Here is a 12,177-nt window from a genome sequence, read left to right as displayed (position 1 = left end):
TCAATAGCAAAGACTGTAGTACTATACAATCCACTGTTGAGTGAATCCAAGGAAGCAGAACCATAGATATAAAGGAATTGTGTGTATGGAGGGCCAAATATAATTTATACATGTGTTTTTGACTGTGAGGAAGATTAGCACATCTACCTCCCACCCCTAAATTGTTCAAATGTTAACTGTAAATGAAACATTTAGGCTGGTTCTTGGCAGATTGTGAATGAAAGATTTCTGTTCATTATCACCAGGACCAGAAGTTGAGAAACTTCCCCACTTCTATCTATGCCCATGCATCAGTAAGTTCTGTTGATTGTATCTCCAAAATATAGTTCCAAACTCCTTCTCTCCTTTTCCATTGTGTGTGTGTGTGTGTGTGTGTGTCACTCAGTCGTGTCCAGCTCTTTGTGACTCCATGGACTCTAGCCCTCCAGGCTCTGTCCATGGAATTCTCCAGGTAAGAATACTGGAGTGGGTGCCCATCACCTTCTTGAGGGGATTTTCCCAACCTAGAGACTGAACCTGGGTCTTCAGCATTATAGGCAGATTTTTTTTACTGTCTAAGCCACCTCCGTTTCCATTATCACCTCTCTAATCTAGACTACCCTTTTGTTCTGTCCACTTTCATAGGCTTTGTAAATCCTCTCTCTCTTTCTTCTTCTTCTCTCTTCAACTCCTCTCCCCATAGCAGCCAGAATGATCTTTTCAAATCTTCAGTTCAGTTCAGTTCAGTTGCTCACCTGTATCCGACTCTTTGCGACCCCATGAATTGCAGCATGCCAGGCTTCCCTGTCCATCACCAACTCCCAGAGTTCACTGACACTCACATCCATCGAGTCAGTGATGCCATCCAGCCATCTCATCCTCTGTCGTCCCCATCTTCTCTTGCCCCCAATTCCTCCCAGCATCAGGTCTTTTCAGATGAGTCAACTCTTCGCATGCGGTGGCCAAAGTATTGGAGTTTCAGCTTCAGCATCAGTCCTTCCAAAGAACACTCAGGACTGATCTCCTTTAGGATGGACTGGTTGGATCTCCTTGCAGTCCAAAGGAATCTCAACAGTCTTCTCCAACACCACAGTTTAAAATCATCAATCTTTGGTGCACAGCTTCCTTTATAGGGCGACTCTCACATCCACACGACTATTAGAAAAACCATAGCTGTGACTAGACAGACCTTTGTTGGTAAAGTAATGTCTCTGCTTTTTAATATGCTGTCTAGGTTAGTCATAGCTTTTCTTCCAAGGAATAAGTGTCTTTTAACTTCATGGCTACAGTCACCATCTGCAGTGATTTTGAGCTTCAAAAATAAAGTCTCTCACTGTTTCCATTGTTCCCCTATCTATTTGCCATGAAGTGATCGGACCAAATGCCATGATCTTAGTTTTCTGAATGCTGAGTTTTAAGCCAGTTTTTTCACTCTCCTCTTTCACTTTCAACAAGAGGCTCTTCAGTTCCTTTTATCTTTCTGCCATACGGGTGGTGTCATCTGTGTATCTGAGGTTATTGATATTTCTCCTGGCAATCTTGATTCCAGCTTGTGCTTTATCCAGCCCAGCATTTTGCATGATGTACTCTGCATATAAGTTAAATAAGCAAGGTGACAATATATAGCCTTGACTTACTCCTTTCCCAATTTGGAACCACTGGTTGTTCCACTTCTGATTCTAACTGTTGCTTCTTGGCTTGTGTACAGATTTCTCAGGAGGCAGGTCAGATGGACTGGTATTTCCATCTCTTGAAGAATTTTCTACAGTTTGTTGTGATCTACACAGTCAAAGCCTTTGGCATAATCAATAAAGCAGAAGTAGATGTGTTTCTGGAAAAACATCTTCTTCACCACTATCCAGTCTCATATGAGCTGATCCTCACTACCACTGGGCTCTGACCCTTCTGGTCCTTAGAGAACACGTGACCTTTCACATGTGCTCTTATCTCTGCTGCTCTTCCTTTATGGCTGAGCATGAAAAATGAATCAGAAAAAGGTTCCCATGTCATCCAGTAGATCTTCCCATGATTCACTGTGGCCACTAACATGTAAATTTCACAATTCTGTGTTTACCTGTTTATTTTCTGTCCCCCGTTTAGACTGTAACCTCCTCAACAACTTTGCCATGGCTATTCTACACTCCACTGAATAGCCACCACTAACTCAGTGCCTGGAACAACTATCTTCATTCAAGTACGTACTTATGGCCTTTCATGAGCAAGTGCTAGAACTGTAGATTAATATACACAATAAATAAGTCAGTGTGTTATGTTAGCAAGTGATAATCCCTATTGAGAAAAGCAAAACTGGTGGGAGGTAGATAGAGAGGGATGGATAGGGGTAAGGGTACAGTATACACCAGGGTGGTCAAAGGGGACCTCTCTGACAGGAGCCTTTGGGCAGAGACTGGAAGAATGTGAGAGTAAGCCATGGAGGGAGATTCAGGAAGGAGTAAGGGCAATGATCCTGAGGTAGGAACATGCCTGAGAGTGTGAGAAAGCCAGTGCAGCTGGGGCTGAATGAATGAAGGTGAGAACAGTGGAAGGTGAGACTGGAAAGGCCAGAGAAAGCCTCTGGGCCTCCCTAAAGACTTGGCTTCAAGTGGGGGAGAGGGGAAGCCTCTGAAAATTTCTGAGCACAGACAAATACAGTCTAATTCAGATTTTCACCAGATGCCTCAGGATGCTGAATTGACGACCGTGTATGGAATATAAGCGGTCAAGGTGAAAGCACAGGTGTCATTTAGGCCAAGCGAGAGATGAAGGCAGTTTGGAAGTCGTAGTGGAACTGCCAGAAAGTGGTTAGACTCTGGAAATAATTTTAAGACAGTACTGAGAAAATGTGCAGAGCTTTGGTTTCTAGAGTGCGAAAAAGAGGAGTCAAGCATTACTCTGAAATAAATATTCAGTTAACCTTTGTTGAATGGATGAATAAATGAATGGGTGAGTGACGCATAGCTATTAAACAGCAGGATCAGGCTTAAAGCAAGGTTAGTAGGTCCACAAAATTCTAGTTGTGATTCTCAACTTTTTAGAATCTGAGAGAGAGCCTTTCTTTAGAAAAATGTACTTATGTATGTCTATGCCAAATTTGTACACAATCTTAGGAGGCTCGAGAATCCCTTGAAACCCATCCAGGAATCCCTTGTGTGAAGAGAGCCTACATATCATCATAGAAGCAACTAACTTGAAACTTGATTTTCAAGAAGCAGTTTGCATATACTTTTGCAAAAAATAAAAATCTCCTTATAAAATACTCACTGCAACCTTACAAAATAGATTCATACAACAGGAAGAAGACAAATGGCACTTCTGTGTTCTATGTTTGTAAGTAATGATTACAGTACATATTAGTGGGATATAGCAAAAATTTTGAATTCAGTAACATGAAAAATAGTAATTGGGGACAATAAATCATTCTTAATATTATAAAAACTAAAGAAAACTACATTTTCTTACAATAAGATCACAAAAGTTAATAAAACATCATTTCTTTACTAACAGCTGGAAATTTAATAACTCAGTCTAGTGACACTGGTTTTCTCATACTGGTAGAAGTTTTCATTGGCAGATTTAGGTGACCTTATTTGATAACAAATTTTTAAAAGAATTTAATAAATGCAATTTTGTGATTAAAATAAAGAGTATGCTTCATGGAAGAAAAATAAGAGATGTATTTCTAGAAAGGACTGCAGTGTTGTTCTGCGCAAAGGCTAAAATCAAAGACTGTATATTGTAGTGCTTTGTGAGTGGCATAAACAACAATGTATTTTATTGCATAATAACAGTACCATTCAATCTAGTCTTCACTCTGAAAGAAATCTAAAAAACAATCCAAATGTTGCTTTATTTCCAGATTATTTGTATTCTAAGTCATCCTCGTGTATATACATGTAGACAAACTATTAAGACATCTTCATTTAAGTTATATTTTAAGCCCTCTAAAGCTTCAAGGGAAATAAGACTATTTTGTGTTTTTGTCTTATAATTTAAATACCTTTATTTAAATCCCAAGGGCGGTTTTCCAAAGTGGGATGCTCTGCCACAGCCATAAAACTCTTTCAAGGCAATGGGGATCACAGAGTTAAAACTCTAGAGATTAACACTGTCAGGCTCACAGGCTTCCAGGCTGCCCTGAAGCGTTTGTCTAAGAGCTTAAAAGAAAGAAAGAAAGAAAGAGAAGGCAGTAGAGAAAATTGTCCAATATCTCTCTCAGGAAGTACCCTACTTGTGAGGGAAAAAAAACTCCAGTCCTGGGGTTTTGTTGCCTAATCTTGGGCAGGTTCCATTCTGCTGCCTTATACCCTTGGAGAGCTAAGGAAAATGCTTGTCATGTTCCAAACTGATCTCTTAAGTAATGAGGGGATTGTGAAAAGGAAAGTCAACAGAATTCCCATTTGCTAAGACACAGGTACCAACTGAATGACCTAAAAATAATAACACTTGAGCCTTAATTTAGACTTTCAGTCTCTGTTGCCTTGCAACTGAGTCAAATTATATCTAAATTTCCCCTGGGTCATTTTTATAAGTGAAATATGAACATTCACCCACTGAAAGCAAGACAGAGGCAGACAGACAGACATTGGGCCCTTAAAAAAAAATCTATTATAAAATGTCATATCCCCAGAAGCAAAGATCATATCAGTTCAGTTAATAACGAACTGAGTTATAGGTGTAAACTTTGGTGTGCAGTGATCGCCGTAAAATGAGAAAATAGGTTATAGAAATGGGTATGATACTTACCCCACACTCTGAGTATGTGTCTATAACTCAGAATGTATTTCTGTTTAGAGTATTAGTGTTAATATGCTTTCTTAGCAGAGAGTAGAACAGCCGTTACGGTGTATGTTATGAATGCATATTAACAGCACAGATATTTGCATATCTTAACTATAGTAGAAAAGGCATAATGAAATTCCATTTGAAAGATTATTGTACAAACATACTGAATCCTTGATAAATCTTGACATAACAACTTTTTGTGTCCTCTTTTTGGGGAAAAAATAGCTAAGACTATCAAACAATAGATTAATATTCAGAAAACCTCAACACAGATTATATTCCCCCCACCCCAGCACATCACTACCACCACCAAAGGATTTTATTTCATGTTCAAAGGCAGAAATAGAACAGCCCCGAATGTTTTCATGGAAAAGCTGTTTCTCATTTGTCTGCACATCGCAAAGATAAAATATAAGATCTATCCCTGGGATGAGCTACACCGGTGATAATTTTCTACCAACACGTCATATTATCTGTTCCTTGGATTTTGATTTTCATGTCTGCGATGCCTGTAATACAATGCGGCTTCTGGAGACTTTGCAACTTTAGAATATAGTGCAATATGCAACATTCATGACAAGGCTGGCTGCTCTGCAGCTTATGATTCCGATACTTACGCTCCTTCACATTTGAAAAGTAAACTATATTTGAGAACAAACAAAATCTGCACCTGGTCTTCCTATAGAAATTCTCTTGTGCTGATATAAAAAGTATATGTTGTTTCTGAACCACAAGCTATAGGAAATAGTCTCAAGGCACCCATTACCAGGACTATCCCCTTAAACAAGACATTTTGAAATGCCTTTGGCATATCGGATTATTTTTTAAAAAAACATGAGCTAGGCCAACCTACCCACCTATTTTAAGTTACGCGTGTATAGCCTTATTTTTATTTTAAATTTGCATTTTCAAACCAAACCATTGAGAGAAAAAAATAACCCTCCTTTACTTAGCATGATTCTTCTTTTTGTCAACTTCTTCCAAATTTTCTAAAACAGTCCAAGAACAGTCAGGTAACTTTGAGAGGAGACGGAAATGAGTGGGGTATGACAGGAGAAAAGCTGCATTTAGCTTGAGGCCCTGATGCCAATTTGGAACTAAAATGCATTAAAGCAGCAGAATTTTAAACCTTTCAAAACTGGGATTTATAAGGGGAATGCTAACACAGATTCAACAGTTATGACTCTGCCAGGGATTACTTTAATACCAAAAGCATACTGTCTCACTTTATAGAAAGAGATTACTCAGTTGTCAAACAACAAAGGTTGTGTTCGTCTATTTTTAAACTTTTATTTTTTTTTAAGTGTACTTTTAACTTTAGTGACAGGCAATCCTGAAATAAAATGTCCTCTTATTTCAGGGGTGGGGGGTGATGGTGGCAGGGAAGTAGAGAAAAGAAGAAAGCGAGGTTTGCCTCTGGCTTCACAATTTGTTTTATCCACAAGGCTTTGCCAGCCTTGCTTAACTGTTTCTACCCTGCTTTTGTTAAGAAACCAAAAGGGAAAAGTGGGAGAAAAAAGATGAATATAAAATAAATCTGACAGAGAAAAATAACTGGACACTGGTATAAAGATGAGAAGATATTTAAATTGATTTTGATCTACAGGGGAAAAAATGTGAAGGGATGATTTTTAGGAGAAAGGGAAAAACATCTGAAAGCTCTAAAAAATAGGAAAGCTAATCTTTGATTAAAATACTCAGCAGAATGTCAGGGAGAGAAAGATAAAAACCTAAGTGATCATTTTTATGCTTATTGTTTATGAAATGAAATGAGGAACAGGTCAGTGAAAGCTGTAAAGACAGGGACAAGAGAGTAAAGTTGTGACTTTGGGAAGAGGGCACAAGAATATAGTTTGAAATCTTTCACAGTGGGCTTGCAGTTGTCTGTGCATTTTATACAGATACACAAAGAATCTCTCTGAAAAGTTGTTGAAAGATACCAGCAAGTGTAGAAAGGGGAGCATCTGAGCATGTCTTTCACAGACCCCAGATGGAGAAACTGTTCTTTTATTCCAAATTCTTAAGAAGCACAGAAGTCTTACATGTTAATAAGAGAACACACAGACACACACCCATAAGTTTCATGCCATGAAACAAAACAAGGAAATCAGAAGACCTTTGTTGATCCCCGTTCGCTTACACAAATCTTAGTTTGGTTAAGCATCTCAAGACCATTTTCCTGATTTCAGCTCCTTTTCACTGCCTTTTTTTTTCCCTGGGTACCCAGGTGCACAAACGGGATGGTGATCTTTACAAAACATCAACAATAACAACAACAACAAAAAAAAACCTCTCTCGCTCACACAAAAGCCCATCTTGTAAATGAATGGAATATTAACGACTCCCTAATAGTTGTACCGTTGGCAGGGCGAAACTGAACACTAACACAGCTATTTCTACAGATTGCCAGTGAAGCCGAAGCAGCTCGAGGAGAAACGCACCTACTGTATGTGAAAGGCTGGTGCAGATTTTTTTCCTATCAGTCTAACCTTCTGTGTTGATGCATGAATGCTGGTACCCACTTACAGGGATGCCAGATGATCAGTGCAGAATGAAGGTCCCAAGAGAGAGGATCACATGGTTCTCTCTGCCCTGTGACGTCACTAGCAGATGGCATGGGTACCAGCTCTGGCAGTTGGCATCAATGTCACTTTTTAGAGATCAATGAGATAGTGCAGATACACACAGATCTAGAGACTCCAGGAGACGATGCGACACTCAGCCTGAAAAGATTTGGAAGATCCAAAATGAAAACTGATTATTGAATGAAATTAAAACCTAAGGTAATATAAATAAAGATATACTTCAATTGATGCTGGCTTTGCATGCAAGTATTTAAAGATACAGTGTCACTGTCTTATAGTATTTATATGCTCTTTGTCATCTATAACTTCTTATCATATTTCATTCTTATGATGTAATTATCACATACTTTCACTGCTATTATGTAACTGCAAGTATGTGGACATTACTAAGAGTTTGTGTGTGTGTGTGTGTGTGTGTGTGTGTGTGTGTGTGTGTGTGTTGAGGGAGCTAGAGATTGTTAAATTAAAAAGTCTGTTTTCATGCCTATTTGTTTGAAGACTTTAGATGAAAATACTTGCTGCTTCACCAAACAAAAGCCAAATTGCATTTGAAACACAAATTATTTTTCCCTTTCATTCAGGATTCTGAATACACGTGCACAATTGCAGTCAGAATCCTTGGACTGCTCCTGTCAGATATTAGCTAGAGGGAGACTTCTGTGGTTCGTAGAACAAAAACACTACGAGAGTGTTTTTTGTCAGGATGATTTGAATAGCAGTAAACAATTACACTGAGAAAAATTTTTAATAGAAAAGGAGTTTCACTGTTTTCTTTGACTTAAAATAATGTCAGTGATTTTGAAAAAATTATTTATAGAGTTTATCCCAAATTAGCCTAATCCTCTCCCCACTTTTTTTTTTTTTTTTTTTGGTAAAGGTTTGGAAAATAGTGCTCTTTTACATATTTCTTTACTGATCAGAAAGAAAGCAGTTTTCTAAATTGGCTCTGATTAATCTTCTCCTTAAATTTGTATATTTCTACAGCTACTACCTAAATTCCTTGCTATATAATACAGTAAATAAAGTTAAGGCTTTATTTTCTTCCTAAAAAAAAAAAATCTCCACAAATTTGTCAGCTAATGGAGAAGCAGCACTTTTTCTTTTAAAAACTGGTGTCTCTTCTCATTTTGCACTCAGGGGAATTGGAATTAATGAAATTCTGCATTGCTATATCATGTTTTGCATTTGATTGAATTCCACAGTCCTTTTTGTGTATTAAAAATCAGTTTAAAATCAAAGAGAAACGGAGGTAGTGGTGGTATCACAATAAATACTTTATGTTTTATTTTCTTTTGATACTTTGCCTGTATTCATTAATCCTATTGCATGTGTCAATTTTTGTATAATTACTAGGCTGCACAAACTCTAAATTTTTATTTAATATATAAAAATTAGTCCTGGAATCAGTTTTTTCTTATGTTTTCGTATTCTTATGATTAAGTCATTGAATATGTTTTACGTGTATAAACTTTAAAAATGAAAACACTTTAAATATTGTGCTGGCATTTTTTCAGGTAATTTAAGGTTAGAGAACCATGTTAACACTACCGTTTGATGAGTCTGTTGTAATGCCAGAATCCCAGATGTGCAGAAAGTTTTCTAGAGAATGCGAGGACCAGAAGCAAATTAAGAAACCAGAAAGCTTTTCCAAACAGATTGTCCTTCGAGGAAAGAGCATCAAAAGGGCCCCTGGAGAAGAGACTGAGAAAGAAGAAGAGGAGGAAGACAGGGAAGAGGAAGATGAAAACGGGTTGCCCAGAAGGAGGGGTCTTAGGAAAAAAAAGACGACCAAGCTCCGACTGGAGAGGGTCAAGTTCAGGAGACAGGAAGCTAACGCGCGGGAGAGGAACAGGATGCATGGCCTCAATGATGCCCTGGACAATTTGAGAAAAGTGGTTCCCTGCTATTCTAAAACCCAAAAACTGTCCAAAATAGAAACTTTACGACTGGCCAAAAACTACATCTGGGCACTTTCTGAAATTCTGAGAATCGGCAAGAGACCTGATCTGCTCACGTTCGTCCAAAACTTATGCAAAGGTCTTTCCCAGCCAACTACAAACTTGGTGGCAGGCTGCTTGCAGCTCAATGCCAGGAGTTTCCTGGTGGGTCAGGGCGGGGAGGCTGCACACCACACAAGGTCACCCTACTCTACCTTCTACCCACCCTACCACAGCCCTGAGCTCACCACTCCCCCAGGGCATGGAACTCTTGATAATTCCAAGTCCATGAAACCCTACAATTATTGCAGTGCGTATGAATCCTTCTATGAAAGCACTTCCCCTGAGTGTGCCAGCCCTCAGTTTGAAGGTCCCTTAAGTCCTCCCCCAATTAACTATAATGGGATATTTTCCCTGAAGCAAGAAGAAACCTTGGACTATGGCAAAAATTACAATTATGGCATGCATTACTGTGCAGTGCCACCCAGGGGTCCCCTTGGGCAGGGTGCCATGTTCAGGTTGCCCACCGACAGCCACTTCCCTTACGACTTACATCTGCGCAGCCAATCTCTCACCATGCAAGATGAATTAAATGCAGTTTTTCATAATTAATGAGGAAAATGAAAATAAACAGTGGTCATTCACCTCCCCCGTCTAATTAAGACAAAGCAGATGCTTGTGGGCTGAATAATTGGCACAACTCTATCTAAGGTGTTTACTAGTTTCTGGAGTGTGTTTCAACTATTGTGAGAATTTTCTATGTAATAATAAATCTCTTTTCCTATGAGAACTTCTTTTCCTTTCCTTTTGTTCTGTAAAGCACTGTGATTTTGTTTCTACTGGAAGGATTTATTTTTCATGTTTTATTTTCTTTTAAATTCATTTGTTTGAGCAAGGTGTCTAAGAATATACTGTTGAATAAAGACATGCACACAGCATAATTCAATGTCTACTTCAGTTGTACAGTAAGTAATTATGAAAATGCATGTTATTAAAATCAAATGAATAAAATGTGTTTATAATTATTAGGAATTTATATATTATGTATCTCTGAAAAATCGAACATTTAAAAAATCGAGAATAACACTAAGCTGACAATGATATTAGAAGATGCATTTGAGGATGTACAACAGTATAAAAAGCTATGCAATTTTCTTTTTATTAAGAACGAGTCTAAATGCATTGGATTGGTAACATGATATTTGGGTAGGTGGTGTCATAATTTGGAACAATTATTTCAATCCTAAACAAAAAATTTTCAGCACTTGTTTTGTATTGTTCAGAAATTATCTGTACAGGTTTGTTATCACAATGTATAATTGTGTTTTTCCACCCACATTTTTAAAGCAATTAAATAGATATTTCCACTCCTAAAGGACATCTATTAGCTGTGATATTTTTGCATGATACTTATTATTTCCTGGTACACAGCTGCTTTCTGTCTCCAACCTTCCCTCCTCCCCATTTCAGAAATATTTCTGGATTTCAAAATCAGACGAGATAAAACAAATTTCTTAAACAGAATGGCCAAAGTGCTTACATGATTGTTTTTTAAGTATCTTAAATGAAAGAAGAGGTGCCCATGAGGGTTAAACATCCTGGGGAAACAATGATAAATCCTGGTAACCTTCAGCTCGAGCCGAAATTTGGTGGCAAATTTCCAGCAAACACCAGAGTGGATGTTAAAACTGGAAGGTTTTCCTCTGTGCCTTTTAAATAAGTCTGGCCGATTAGAGGCTAAATTCTGTGTGAGTGTAAGTTTAAACCCTACTTGAAAAACGCAAAGCAGCTCACCCTCTTAAGCACAACTAAGCCCTTTCCAAAATAAAAATCAAGGTGGCAGTGACCTCACTCCAGATACCCCTGTATTCAGGTTGCCTCCCGAGAGGAAGATGGGGACAGCCGCGAAGGCTGGTGAGCCCACTAGAAATGGGTCCAGGGGTGGCAGGACCGCGCGGGGCTGGTTGGGCCGGGGCAGGGGTCCGCGGCCCACGGCTGCGCCCACGCTGCCCTCTTGTGTGCCCTGAAGGCCGGACGGCGCCTGGCGGGAGGCGCGGCGAGGAGTGAAGGCGGCTTTCCTTTGCCTGCGGTCGCCGGGGCGCAGGGACACGGACTGCACTGCCCGGGTGCGGCCCGCAGTGGGCGCCCTCGGGCCTGGGGCCGCGGCTCTCGCACCGGTGTGGCGGAGGAAGAGACTTCACCATCGTCGGGGGCGGGCGCGCCAGACCCTGCCCCGAACTGGGAGGAGGAGACCTCTTGGCGACCAGGCCCCGAAAGGTGGGAAAAGGGTTCCCCACTTCACCTGTGCAGCGGGGCACGCGCGGCGGCGACCGCTCCAGTTTGCCCAAGTTCGGCTAAAGTCCTGCTTCGTCCTGCCGCTCCACGGCTGGCGGGGTTTCTTGAGCCAAGATCGAGAGACGCGGCTTTCCCGGTCTCCAAGCTCCCGCTGCCTTAAACTCCCCGTCCCGCGGCGCGTACGGCCGCTGCGCTCCCAGGGGCAAGGGTGCCAGTAGACAGTGGCGCGGGGCTGGACGGATGATGAAAGCACTTGCCCCTTCAAACCCCTCGAAGGCAGGGGCAAAGGAGTCGGGAAAGGGGAAGCCGAGTGCCCCTTAAGGACAAAGAGAAGTTTGCCTTAGGTAGAGAGCCAGCCGCCTGTCCCCTGTATGTCGCGGACGCAGGAGTGACTGGTTGCTTCCTCGCATCCTCGCACACCTGCCCTTCCCTGGGACTGGTCCTGGACTGCCTGGCCTCGTTAAGGCCCCCTAGACGCTGAGTCTGATCATTGCTCACCCTGTCTAAGCAAAGAGCACGAACGTGAGGAAGCATCTAGAACTAGAAGAATCTGTTGTGTTTGATTTTTAAAGCAGGCAGTTCTGTTTAGCCTTTAGCAG

General features: G+C 40.4%; 1 protein-coding gene across 1 annotated transcript; it reads left to right on the top strand.

Moving 5' to 3' along the window:
- Nucleotides 7,352–10,315, top strand: NEUROD6 (neuronal differentiation 6). Its single transcript, XM_005679235.2, has 2 exons — nucleotides 7,352–7,544; nucleotides 8,861–10,315. Exon 2 carries the CDS (start codon nucleotides 8,882–8,884, stop codon nucleotides 9,893–9,895), a length of 1,014 nt encoding a protein of 337 aa, XP_005679292.1. The 5' UTR covers nucleotides 7,352–7,544; nucleotides 8,861–8,881; the 3' UTR covers nucleotides 9,896–10,315.

The sequence above is a fragment of the Capra hircus genome, chromosome 4, assembly GCF_001704415.2.
Source record: "Capra hircus breed San Clemente chromosome 4, ASM170441v1, whole genome shotgun sequence".
Classification (NCBI taxonomy): Eukaryota; Metazoa; Chordata; class Mammalia; order Artiodactyla; family Bovidae; genus Capra; species Capra hircus.
This window is presented reverse-complemented; position numbering and strand designations above follow the sequence as displayed.

Coding starts and splice junctions, on each gene's coding strand:
- NEUROD6 (XM_005679235.2), top strand. CDS start 8,882: ATGTTAACACTACCGTTTGATGAGTCTGTTGTAATGCCAGAATCCCAG.